Source organism: Camellia sinensis, chromosome 11, assembly GCF_055761805.1.
Source record: "Camellia sinensis isolate YWXY chromosome 11, ASM5576180v1, whole genome shotgun sequence".
Lineage (NCBI taxonomy): Eukaryota > Viridiplantae > Streptophyta > Magnoliopsida > Ericales > Theaceae > Camellia > Camellia sinensis.
The window spans coordinates 170689865-170703633 of NC_138971.1; the positions used below are offsets into that span (position 1 = coordinate 170689865).

Consider the following 13769-nt stretch of genomic DNA (forward strand, 5'->3'; position numbering starts at 1 on the left):
GTTATGTCATAGTTAGATTAGTAAATTATCAAATTAAATTTTATTACAAATTATTATGGTGTTTGTTTATGTTTTATGGTGGCGTAGATTAGCTTTGATTATGACCCATTTGTCTCAGTTTTTGTTTTTTTTTTAATTTTTATTTTATGGAGTGTAAAAATGAATAAAGTGAATTTTTCTATAAGCGTAGTGGCTTCTCTTTAGTTTAAAATTGAATTGGATAATGCTGTTGGGCTTCTATGGGTCTACCACGGAACCCATATTGATAATTCAAACCGTTTAATGTGTAATCTCGTTGAGTATTTCATCTCTACAAAAAATCATATTGATTGAATATCGATAATCACTTAATTAGATCAAATTTGTATCAATGGTAATTATAATTTCAAAAATAAATTATTCACACAAATATGATCTGATCAAGTAACTATTGATATTCGATCAATGTAATTTTTTATTGGGATAAAATATTTGACGAGTTCTACACATTGAGTTTTGGATCATCGAGACGGATTCAAAATGGACCGGATTGAACTGTCTAGTTAGGCTAGCCAACTAGAGACAGTCCAAACCCATTTATAAAACTCCTACCCTTTTTTTTTTTTTTTAGGCACAAGAAAATGACAAGTATGTTAGCTAAATTACAATGTAGATAAACATCTTTCTTTAAATTCAAATATGAAATTTTAGTAACTTTGACACCTGCATGATCTCTCCATGACCACTGCCAATTACTCGGAGTCAAAACTCTCCTAACCTTTATATTATCCTGATTTTTTATTTTTATTTTATAATTCAAGGCAAATATAGATCATAAAAAATGTAATGAATAGTTAAAATTAAACACTTAAAATAAATTTCAGTTTTATCAATATATTTTTTATCGTCCATTCTATATTCTTTAATACGTTGTTAGCATTAGTGTAATAGTATTAGTATATATTTTGGTTTCAAAATCTAGATTGTTCAGAATGAAATTCTCTACAATAATTCCACTTGCAATAATTTTGTAACACTAATTTAAGTCATTCAAACTCAAAACGTAATCAATTATAATTAAAGTAGATAATTTAAACTTAAAATACAATCATTCTTGCCATAATCCAGATTGTTCTATAGAACTTCAACCCCATTTTTGCAAGGTTGGCAACAATCTTTTTCATTAGGTGAATGGAATGGCCCACAACAGCTAATAATCAAACTCACCACAAATTAACAAATAAATAAATAAATAAATGATGGTGGTAGTGATGAAACACTCTGTTGTTGTTGAAGATAAGACCAAATAAATTATTCAGCACTGGTCAACATTTAGAGGTGAGAATGATCTGGATTGGATTGAATTGGGATAAAATCAGAATTAATTCGTTATCTATGATTCTTGAAAAATTGGAACCGATCCGTTTAAATCATGGAACCAATCCGAACCGATCCATTTAAACACGGATTGGATCGGTTTAGGACTACAGATTTACATAATTAAATAACAAAAAAATATATATAACACTTCAATTTCATAAAAACATAAACATAGCGCTATATTAGTTCCACAATAGCAATATGTTTTTTTATAATAGTGACATACTGTTCTAAAATTTAAACAATCATAAGAAAACTGGTTTTACCATAAAAATTTAGACCATTATAAATTAAAATTAAAAACTAACAAATAAAAGTAATAAAAGAGATATTATACGGGTTTAAGTTTGAGTTTAGGTTTTATATAGAATAAGAGAAGATACTATAGGGGAGGATGTATAATAAAAATATAGAATATTTGTATACGGTCCGGATCGGTTCCAATCCGGAACCGTGGGATTCAGTCCGGAACCAATTACGGATTTTTAATTCTTCAATCCGAAACCGAATCACGAATCCAAAAAACTAATCCAAACCTATTAGATTGAACTGAACTGAATCGAATTACACATTTCACGAATTCATTGCTCAGCCGTGTGAACGTCCTTATGCTCTTTGCAGACTTGCAGTGTGCATTCTCTCTCTGTCTCTTCCTCCCCCATTGCTCCCTTGTCCTCCCCTTCAGTACAGTCTTTAACAGAATAAATATATTAATAAAGTTAATTTAAACTATCAAAGCAAGTAATTGAGAAAATTTAAAATATGAAAAGCAAACTCGTTTCTTTTTGTTATTAAAAAATATAATGAGGTAATGACAATCATAATTTATTAGTTAAAGGTCGAAATTAATGACTTCTGACTCAATAAGTTTAATAATATACAAAGGACATTATTATAGACCACTAATTTACTATCACTAATACTACTATTAATGAGGTGGTAATTGAAAAAAAAAAAAAAACAAGGCATAAAATACCCACTGCCACATCATTAGAGCCACTACTAATTAATAGTCTAAAACATTTTTGTTTTGTAAATGATTTCCACCTGTTTACAATTATTTGTAACCTTTTATATACTATGCAATTATTTTGCTCGATTTATCAAATCTATATATTATGAATAATGCTATATGCATAGATTAGTGTATTAATTAGTATATCAATTGATGATGTGATATAATTTAAGAAATTTTTTATATTTATAATTTTTATAATGAGTAGGGTCAATAATAACATCATAATTAGTATTGGTACACTAATTGATACATGTAGTACCACCAATATATTATATAAGTAAGAGGAAATTTTCATGAAGAGTGTTGTGGGAGTTTCAAAATCTTATAATAAATTTGTGAATTTATTAGATTAAAAAATAAATTTAAAAAAGTAATATTGACTAATGGGGGATTTGGTCAAAATCCACTCATAATAAAATTAATGCATTAAAGACAAACACAAAAAAATTATTGAAAAGGCCAATACATACCATTATTATCAAAATATTAAATTTTAAAATAATATAACTTTTTATGTTAATGTCGTTTTTTAATAAAATTAGTATTTTTATAATTCTCTCACCAAGATCTATCAAGTAAGATTTATGTTGATTATAAAAAAAAATTTTAAAAAAATTTATTACCGTCGAAATTGATGTAAACAGTAATAATAACATGTTATTCTATTTGATAGTAATACGTTACTCTGTCTCACAAGAAACATGTTACTCTGATAATAGTGTTCAAGAAAAACAAAAAAAAAAGAAGATATTTTACTTTGTCCTTACTTAATTATGTATTTTCTCCTTAAGGGATTTATGAAACAAAATAAATCGAATTGTCCTTTTTACCAAACAAAGGTCAAATGGAGGAATTTTAGCTAAAGTAATAATTTTCAAAATATTAATAATTTCATAATTTATAGTTTTCAAAAGGAAAGATATAAAGATATTAATAATTCCTCTCTCACTGATTTTTGTTTCCTTTGAAAAAAAATTAAAACTTATTTTTTACTGCATTATTACATTATTCATACCATATATGATTACTCTTAAATTTTTAAAATTCATGATAAAAATTAGGAATCTTCAAAAAAGTTTGATTTAATTATACACATTTAATTTATTTTGCACACTTTTTTTTTATTTGTTTTGTACACTCATATGTACTAATATTTGTGCCTAAGTTTTAAATTTTTTAATAAATGTGATGGGTGTGAAAGAAATTAAGTGTGAATGATTATAAATACCCTTCCTATTAGCCTCATTCATTGATTTTTTTTTTAAATAAAAAAAAAGTTATATATCTTATCAATTTAATTCTTTAATTAATGAATTTTAAATTAATGAATTTTTACACTACTAAAAGACAATTTTTTTAGTGTTTTTTTATAATGGTAACTTCGTTTCACAAATAATTAATTATTTTCAAAATATTAAAACATTTTACGTGAAAATTTGTATTGAATAAAAATTTAATAAAATTTAAATTGAAAATTATAATTTGTTTTGTGACTTCACTTTTTGATCAAGTTCTATACTAAAAATTAAATGTATGAACTAGCTTAATCTAATTTTAAATAATTCTTTCATATGTAAATATAATTTAATATTAGACATATTTTAAGAATAAATATATAATTTCTTAACTGAAGTTTTAGAATATTAATAAATGTGCCAAATATATATTCATATTTTTTAATTTGGTTATAAAAAATTTTACAATATTTTAACGATTTTAAAAAATAAATAAGTGGGCAATGTGATAGTTGGGCATGAACCAAATGATTATCTAAAAATTGGATTGATATATAACATAAAATCAACCAAATCTAGTTTCTGCACTATTTTTAGTATTTGATCTAGTATTAGCTCATACCTATCATAACTTAACAAATTATTAAATATAACTTTAAATTGATTATTATTAATTGTTTTCATTAATTGACCAATTCATTTTTAAATTGAGCTCAAGGTAGGATTAGAACAAGCTCCATATTTTAGGTCGACCCAGTGTTATATAATTTTTTCATACATAAATATACTTAATTACTTGTGTAAGAATTTTTAATATAAATATATAATTTTTTACAAAAATAAATAAATAAATATGCCAAAAATATACATACATTTTTTTGGGTACAAAAAATAATGATAATATATTTATTAATTTTAAAAATAAAAAAAATAAGTAAGTTAAGTAATCATAAATTGGGTATAAATGAAGATAATTATCCAATAATTTAATTGTTGGCATAAAAATTGATGTTAATCTAACTTCTAAACTACTTTTAATGTTTAATGCAAATATTATCTCTCAAATTAGTCCATACTATTTTTTTTTTTTAGGTACATCGGAATAGAAGTTCATACTATTCGAAATTCAAGAAATTAGAATATAATTTAAACATAAAATTTAAATTGATTATTACCAACTATTTCTATTAATTGACCGATCAAAATTTTAAATCCGTGGTTTGAACAATGCCCATATTTTAGGTTGATCCGACCCGCTTAATTTGACCAGCCCGGACCGACCCAATGACATACGGTTGATTTCGAAAATGAGTTCGGACGGCCATGGTTGCAGACATAATTTTCTCACGGGTTGACGGTCGATGTCGGATTAATTGTTCAAACACCGAGTGAAACCGATCCGACCGAAAAAAACACATAAAAGTAGAATTTTTTCCTCAGTTATGCCTCATCCTAAGACATAGTTGGAGTAAACAATTATATATTTCTATCTCTTTATCTTGGATGGAGTATATTTATTTATTTATTTATTTTCTATTCTCACAACCTTGGAAACAGAGATTATTTTTAAAGGGAATGATTTCTGTCCAATCTTTAATTAGATTGGATCGTATTGTTGGGTCTATGGAGGCTCACCACGGGTTCCGTTTTGATAATCTGAACCGTTCAATGTGTAAAACTCGTCGAGTACTTTATGCCTATAAAAAATTACTTTGATCGGATATCGATAGCTGTGTGATCAAAACTGATTTTTGTCAACCGTTAATTTATTCACCGTCTATTTTTTTTTTATACAAAACTGATTTGATCACATAACTATCGATATCCGATTAACGTAATTTTTTACAGACATATAGTACTCGACGAGTTCTACACATTGCACGATTCAGATTATCAAAACGGGACCCGTGATGGGTCTCCACGGGCCCAATAACACGATTCAATCCGATTAAGGACTGGATAGAAGTCATGCCCATTTTTAAAAACTAATAAAATCTTTTCACATTTTTTTTTTTTTTTTTGGGTTACAACGGAAATGGTTTTCATATCTTTCACTCTCTCCCTCTCTCAATCCTGACACTTTGCCTTGGAAATAAGGCTTCACCTGCAAACTAAAAGATCCATTTCAGCTTCCGTTTGGAAAGTGGGTTGGCTTTTTGACTTTTTTGACTATTTTAACCTGGGCTTAAAAGCTTGGTTTGGGAAGGACTTTTTGGCTTTTTGACTTTTTTGAGTTTTTTTTGTGAGAGAAGAATGTAATGATTATGGGTTGGATGTGATGTTTTGTTTGTTATGACTAAAATAACCTATTTTGCTTTTTGTAACTAAAATAGCCAAAAAAATCTGCAAACCCACTTGCCAAACACAGGTCTTTTCCTTTTATCTCTATCTTTAATCTTTAAAGTTTCTATCTAAAAAATTTAAACTTCACCGTTTTGAAATCTCTCTCTCTCAATCTTTAAAGTTCCTGACTCAAAAATCCAAACAATTTCACACTTTCAAACCTTCATCATTTTTATAGTTTCGAAGAGGCCATGGCTACGACAAAGGGAAACTTTTCATTGCCGCTACTATGCTACCAGACTTCACTATGATCTGCGATGCTATCTCTCACATCTCTCATCTCTCGGGGCTGTGCAAAGATTGCATTTTTGAGTTCTAGATCTGAAAGTAACCATGGTGTTGAAGATTTGCAGAGTTTTTTTTTTTTTTCCTTTTCAAAATTCTTTTGGGTTCATCTTTTTTTTATTTGTAAGTATGACTTCTTGTTTGAAAGAATCCATTGATGAACAGTAGCTTCATGGTATGTCCACGTGATTTGTTGTTTCCCCATCCGACCGAGACCGACCGGTAAACCGATTGAAAGGAACGGATGGTTTCGACCATCACAGTGGTCGAAATCGGATGCTAAGTTATCCAACCCGAAATGTTCGGATTGGGTGGCGGATAAGCCGGAAAACTGATCCAACTTGACCCGTAAACACCCCTACCTTGAATAGTTTTTTCACACATAAATATACTTAACTATTCATGTAATAATTTTAAATATAAATATAAAATTTTATCAAAGTTTGAATTTTTTTAATAACTATGCGTAAACATGAACATATTTCATATTTTATTATAAAACAATACTAACATATATTTATTCACCAATTTAATAAAATAAATGAGTTAAGTGGTTCATACTTAGGCATAGACTAATACAATTTTTTAATGATTAGGTCATGGCCAAGTTGAGATAAATATTGAGTTAATTAGGTTATGTCATATCTAGCACAACTATAAATCCTCGAGCCAACTTTTATTCTTTTGTATTCATGAATTATGGCATAGGATGACATATTTTTAAATTTTTATAAAATAGACAATGGGTAGTTAATAAGTTGACAAATATAATTTATTATATGTTTGGGCTATCTTTGACATAAAATAAAATAAATTGCAAAACTTATAAGACAAAATGCATTTATATTTCATTATAAATATAATTTTTGTAATTTTATTGCACTTTTTTAAAAATACATTCTACTATAGTTTATTGATTTCTTATAAATATATTTTATGTTATTATTTAATTTCAAAATTATTTTTAATTATTTATTTAAACCCGTGTATGGTTTATAAAATAATTTTAAAAAATTACACCAGAAACATGAAGATTCATTAAGCAAAGGTGAATGAGAGAGAAAAATAAGAAAATGACCCAATGTGAGATATCAAAACTAACGATTATGAAAAAAATCTAAAAGTTATACTTGACAGGAAAGATAAGAGGATAAGGATTACTGGTAGTTCATTGTTTGTCATTTTTATTTTGTTATTCAATTTTTTGATTTAAACAAATTTTACTAGATTGATTTTCACAAAAATAAAAATGAAAAATTATTATTATTATTATTTGGCAAACTAAAAAATTGTAATTAGTAAAAAAAATAATAATAATAATTATTGAGTTTCACATAATTTATGATATCATCTGATATATGGCAAATTAAAATTATGAAACCTTTAGAAAATAATAATGTATTCATATTTTATCATAGGTGTAGTTTTTGTTCCTAAAAATACAAATTAAAAAGTGAAAATTTATAATTTATTATAACTTTTACTAATTACATTATGATTCATATTATTATTATTTAGATCTTAAAACATAGCATCAATGGTAGGGAAAAAAAACCATAAGCGAAATTGTGATACAAATAATTAAAATTTAATTAATTTTATTTTTTTACTATTTAATTTTAATTTTAAAATTAATTATTAATTATTTATTTCAAACTAGCACGGGTATTAGGCTACTTATAATTATGTTGTGTTATCTTATTTTTTTGCAATTGACCCAAATGATATGTCTTTTTCTGAGAAGATGAAATGATATAATTTATAATAAAAGTGTTAATTGATATTAAATTATAATTTTATTTTTTTATTGGTAGAAGTTAATAGTTAATTATTAAATTAATCCTTATTTAAGTGTTGCCTACATGCCCATAAGTTATAAAACTTTGACGGATATTAAATTATAGCAAAAAATGTTCATTTAAAAAAAAAGGGGGCAAATTACAAATGCTCCCTTCGAGGTTTAGTAAAATTACAGATATCTCTTGAGATTTGAAAAATTACAGATATCTCCTGAAAGTACTATTTACATAACAAATTAGGAAGTAAATTATTATAAAAATATAAACCTCAGGGAACAATTTGTTATGAAAATATAAATCTCAGGGGTATCTGTAATTTCTAAAACCTTAAAGGTATCTGTAATTTAACTAAACCTGAAGGGAGGTATATGTAATTTTTATTGAATTTAATACATTTAAAAAATAATAATATATTTTAAATACTTTCATTTATTTTTAACATAATTTTTTTTTAATCTTAATTCTAACATTAAAACAATGCTTACTGTTTAACATTTGTCTTTTTAACTCAAAATAAAATAAAATTGTGAGTGGCATGGACATCATTTCTCTTACCTTTTTTTTAAAAAAAAATAATAATTAATTAATTTAAAAAGAAAAATTTAATGCAAAATAATGAGTTGAACCCTATTATAAAAAAACCCAAACCCCAACGCTCCTGTGTCACCACTTCCGCAAAGCTTACTTTTCCCAGTATCCAATCTGTGAAGGAAAAAAAAGAGACAGAGAGCTTTGGAGAGAGACCATGGAGGGTAAGGAAGAGGATGTGAAGCTGGGAGCCAACAAGTTCTCAGAGAGGCAGCCACTGGGCACAGCAGCTCAGACAGACAAAGACTACAAGGAGCCACCACCAGCACCATTGTTTGAGCCAGGGGAGCTAGTGTCTTGGTCATTTTACAGGGCTGGGATTGCTGAGTTCATGGCCACTTTCCTCTTCTTGTACATCACCCTTTTGACTGTTATGGGTGTTGTTAGGGCACCCAACAAGTGTGCCTCTGTGGGTATTCAAGGAATTGCTTGGGCCTTTGGTGGTATGATCTTTGCCCTTGTCTACTGCATTGCTGGTATCTCAGGTTAGCACCAACTTTGCTTTCCAAAAAAGTTTTTTTTGTTTTTTTTTTTGGTGGGTGAATTTTTAAGATGGGTTTATGCGATCTTTTCGGTCTTTATTCAAACTTTTTGTTTGAAATCTTGATTTGACCTGAAATAGTGAACAAATTCAGATGTAAGTACAAATATGAGATAGTGGTTTTTTTTTAGTAAGCTCTTGATTTGGGTAAGAAATTTGACGGATTAAAGAATAAAAAATTAGTGTAGACAGATTAAAATATTTTTTAAAAAATTGACATAATTTTTTTAAAAAATTCATTAAAAACAAAAGTAGAAAACATAAGTCAGCTTAAGCTATCCCAAATTCTTTTTCCTTTGTGTATCTTCTTCTTCTCCTTTTAGATTTCTTAGATCTACTCACTTGAATCTGGATCACTAAAAAAAAAAACTATTTCAAAATTGTTAAGTGGAGATGGATGTCAATAAGTAAAAATATTGATGAAATAATTTCAAAGAATTCACTGAAAAGGAAAATAAACCTGCTTATAATCTGTGCCAAATGTGTACTTTCTTCTTCTGTTTAGATTTGTTAGATCTTCTCTTTGCTACTCATTTGAACCTGGATCACTAATTTATTTTCCTTTTTTTTTTTGATAAATAATTTATTTTCCTTTTTTTAAGGTAAAATTAATGGGTTTTTCTTAGTTCTTGTTTTTTGGCACTCTAATGGATCACTATTTTGTAATTTGTGTTTTTATGGGTATTTATTAGTTAAAGTTTGTGGATTTGTGTGTGTATGTGTTGGTTGAGCCACACATATTTGATCATCATGTGTGCTTTTTTCCCTTTGGATTGGATGATTTGATGAGAAAAGAAAAGAAAAGAAAAGAAAAAGGAGGACTCTCCCTGATCAACTATGATGAGGGAAATAGAGAAATGAAAGGAAACCAAAATCCTTGTAGCTCTTTTTCTTTTCCTTTCCATCTTTGACAAACAAGGGTGAGGATGAATTACTATTATCTTTCTTAATCCCTTCTAAATTATCCAAAAAAAAGCCTATTTTCTTCTCTTTTCTCTCCTAAATAATCCAAAAACAATCCAAACAAGAAGGAAAGATAGATACCACTGTCATTTTCTTTTTCTTTACCTAAGCCTGTCTAATATTCTCTTCTGGTTCCAAGATTAGCTCCATACATCGTATATTTTGCTTGCTTAATTGTGTCTGTAACTGCAATTTTTTTTAGTCAAAAGTACTTCTCTGATCAAACTAAACTTGTTGGTGACAGGAGGACACATTAACCCAGCTGTGACCTTTGGATTGTTTCTAGCAAGAAAGCTCTCTCTCACCAGAGCTGTCTTCTACATGGTGATGCAATGCCTTGGTGCCATATGTGGTGCTGGTGTTGTCAAGGGCTTCCAGCCTTCCTATTATCAGATGAACAATGGTGGGGCCAACTTTGTGCAACATGGCTACACCAAGGGTGATGGTCTTGGTGCTGAGATTGTTGGCACCTTTGTCCTCGTCTACACCGTCTTCTCTGCCACCGATGCCAAGCGAAGCGCTCGAGACTCGCATGTCCCCGTACGTGTTCTCTCTAATAAATTTACTTGAACTAAGTTCTTGTCTATTATTTGGATTCAATTTTACAGGATCTGACTTGTATATTTGCTTGATTTGGTTGTGTCTTTTGTGTGGATAAAATTATGTGTCAATTATTAATGATCCTTGCTCAGCAATTATTCCCCGGCCTATAGTATAAACGTTTGGGGCTTGGGATCATCCTTGCTTTGTCCTCATTCTCTGCCTTTGTCTCACCCTTATAGTGTTCATCACAATTTGAATCCAATGCAATTTATTTATTTTTTAAATTACTAAGGGACTTTGTGGTCCTACAAAGGGTTTTGACAGGGAAAGGGAACAACAGGATCCAAAGCCAAACTTTTGTTCCTTTATGGGGAAAAAAAAATTTAGTTACATGATTGCATATACTATTCATTGAATTTTGCTTAGGGGTCAGGATCCTCTGCCCCGCTGTTCATATGACACCACATGTACATAAAAAAATCAACCCAAGTGCACCCAAATTCGTCCCCTCTCAAAATGGGCATACAATCCAATAGCAACAAATAAGTTGGGTCATCATCAACACCAAGAACACATACCGATTGAAAATTTAATCATTTTCAGCTTTTAAAACTCCATCGAAATTTGTTTTCAGTTATTTGGAGCAAAATTTTTCAAAACCCAGACAAAAAATATTACACAAATAGAGATGACAACACAGAATTTTGGGTTTTTGCCCGATGAACACATGGCAGCATAAAAGAGCTGGGGGATAGAAAACTGGGACAGATGATCCCAGCCCGTGCTCAGACCCCTGTATTTTACTATATTTTGTTAATTTATTTGACAAAAGTCGACCCTGAAGGCATTGATTTGTATATGTGTAATGATGAGGGGAGTTTTCAGTAGTGTGACCATAGGGTACTCTCAAGCTTTAGACATCCATTTCATAGTTTGTTTTGGGAGAATAACTTATATTGTGTGAAACTGCAGTGTAGTTTTTTTTTATTTTATTTTTGTGTGAGATTTTACTTGTTTTTAAAACCTTGATACAAACTTAATCAGGTGTTAATTGAGTAAAAAAAACAATGTTGTTTTAATTTTTCCATTTTTGCAAATATAATGCAGATTTTGGCACCTCTTCCCATTGGGTTCGCTGTGTTCTTGGTTCACTTAGCCACCATCCCCATCACCGGAACTGGCATTAACCCAGCCAGGAGTCTTGGAGCTGCCATCGTCTTCAACAGGGACCTTGCATGGGATGATCAAGTCAGTACACCCATGATTGAGATCACTATACATTATTAATGAGTTTTTAACCAAACCCACATGTGTTTTGAAAACATATTTTCCGAAGCCATGTTGTTTGGTGAAGTTTTTTTTGAAAACACAAGTTCTTGGTTCATAAATTAATTTTAGCATAAACACAAGTAAACTTTTCTAATAAAAAAACCCTACTGTTTTAGCAATTCTGTAAACACATCAACTTTTTTAGATTTAAAAAGGCCAAAAAATCATCAGAAGCTAATGTTATCTCTCTGTCTCTCTCTCTCTCTCTCTCTCTCTGCTTTCAGTGGATTTTCTGGGTGGGACCATTCATTGGAGCTGCTCTTGCTGCTTTGTACCACCAGATTGTCATCAGAGCCATGCCTTTCAAGTCCAGGGCCTAAAGTTTATATTTAAGCCACTTTTGAGTCACACCATTGTCTCATCTCACCCGTGTGCCTTGTTTTTATTTTCTTTATTGTGTATTAGTCTCTTCTTCGTGTGGACTTGTTGTTTACCGTTGAGATGTTAGTTAGTAGACTATTATGTGTACATTATCTGTATTTGAGGTTGTGGCTGGCTTATGAATGAAGAATTCTTGAATCGTTTTTCTTACATAGTTCTCTGTATTTAAGGTTGGGGGATCTGTTGGCTTCATACCTTGATCCCGAGGTTAACTTGAGCCATTATGTTGTTGATTGCTATACAAATTTGGTAACGTTAATGGTTTATGCTTATAATGTTTATAAAATTTAAAAAATTATAAAGAAAAATTTGTTTGAAAATAAGTTTTCATCCAGCAAATCCTACTACCTCGGTGCAGACCTTCGACAACTATCTTTGACTAACCCATCTTCCAATACCACCTCTGATCGTTACCAAACAACCACCTATTGTCCGCAGTAACCACTTCTAATGACCAATCACTACTCTGGATACCACCTCTCATCTTTGGCATTTTAATAACCAGAGCCGGCCCCCTGAGATTTAGGGACCCAAGGTGACATTTCGAAAACAAGGCCTCTTACATTAAAAAAATATATATATATATCATGAATAAAATGGTAAGTTATAATTTTTTTATTTATTTGTAATTATAAAAAAATTTACTTGTAAATATAATCATTAAAATTATAAATAAAAATTTACTTTCATATATTAAGATAGGAAGTAATTATTATAAATATTTTAAATAAGGGTAAATTATAATTTAACCTCTTGTGGTTTGTCTAAAAAACACGGAGTCCCCTTATAGTTTCATTTGTAACACTTAAACTTCTTATACTTCATACCAGAGTGCAAAATTCAATGGACGTAACAGAAGTTGTAAAAAGTCAAGAATGCCCCTAGATATTTTACATCTCTCAGTCGTTTCGTTTCATTTGACTAACACCAGTATTCGCATCTCTATCTACTCTCTCTTTCTCTCTCTCTCTCTATCTTCTCTCTCGTTGTGGTTGATTGGATTGAACTAGGGTTTCATCATCAATTTCACCATCATATCGCGAACGCCATTACTAGTTTAGGTATATGTTGTTTACCCTAATTTATTTTGATCCTTAGATGTTGATTTTCCGTAATTTTGATTCATAACTGAGTGTGTGTTGACTTCGATTCACAAAATTTGTAATGTTTTAGGCATGATATGCTTGTATTGCTTTAATTTTTGGGGATTATGGTTAAAGTGGAGGGGGGTGGGGTATAGAGCTTCATAAGTAATGGGGAATATTTTTCATGATGTTAACTTTGAGTATTTTTTATTCACAGATTTGTTTTTGTATACTTTAGTATTCATGCCTTTTATTATTTTATTTTTTTTGGGATGTTGGTTAACATGGGGTGGGGTATAG

The 13769-nt window shown here is 29.4% G+C and overlaps 1 protein-coding gene across 1 annotated transcript; it reads left to right on the forward strand.

The window, feature by feature from the left end:
* Positions 1–8485: 8485 nt before the first annotated feature.
* On the forward strand, positions 8486–12534 carry LOC114257369 (aquaporin PIP1-3). Its single transcript, XM_028197133.2, has 4 exons — positions 8486–9112; positions 10376–10671; positions 11782–11922; positions 12228–12534. Exons 1-4 carry the CDS (start codon positions 8785–8787, stop codon positions 12321–12323), a joined length of 861 nt encoding a protein of 286 aa, XP_028052934.2. The 5' UTR covers positions 8486–8784; the 3' UTR covers positions 12324–12534.
* Positions 12535–13769: the final 1235 nt, after the last annotated feature.

Bases quoted from the DNA above. Each gene is read 5' to 3' on its own strand.
- LOC114257369 (XM_028197133.2), top strand. From the start codon at position 8,785: ATGGAGGGTAAGGAAGAGGATGTGAAGCTGGGAGCCAACAAGTTCTCA. The intron at 10,672-11,781 runs GTACGTGTTCTC...AATATAATGCAG, and splicing joins CTCGAGACTCGCATGTCCCC to ATTTTGGCACCTCTTCCCAT. The intron at 11,923-12,227 runs GTCAGTACACCC...CTCTGCTTTCAG, and splicing joins ACCTTGCATGGGATGATCAA to TGGATTTTCTGGGTGGGACC.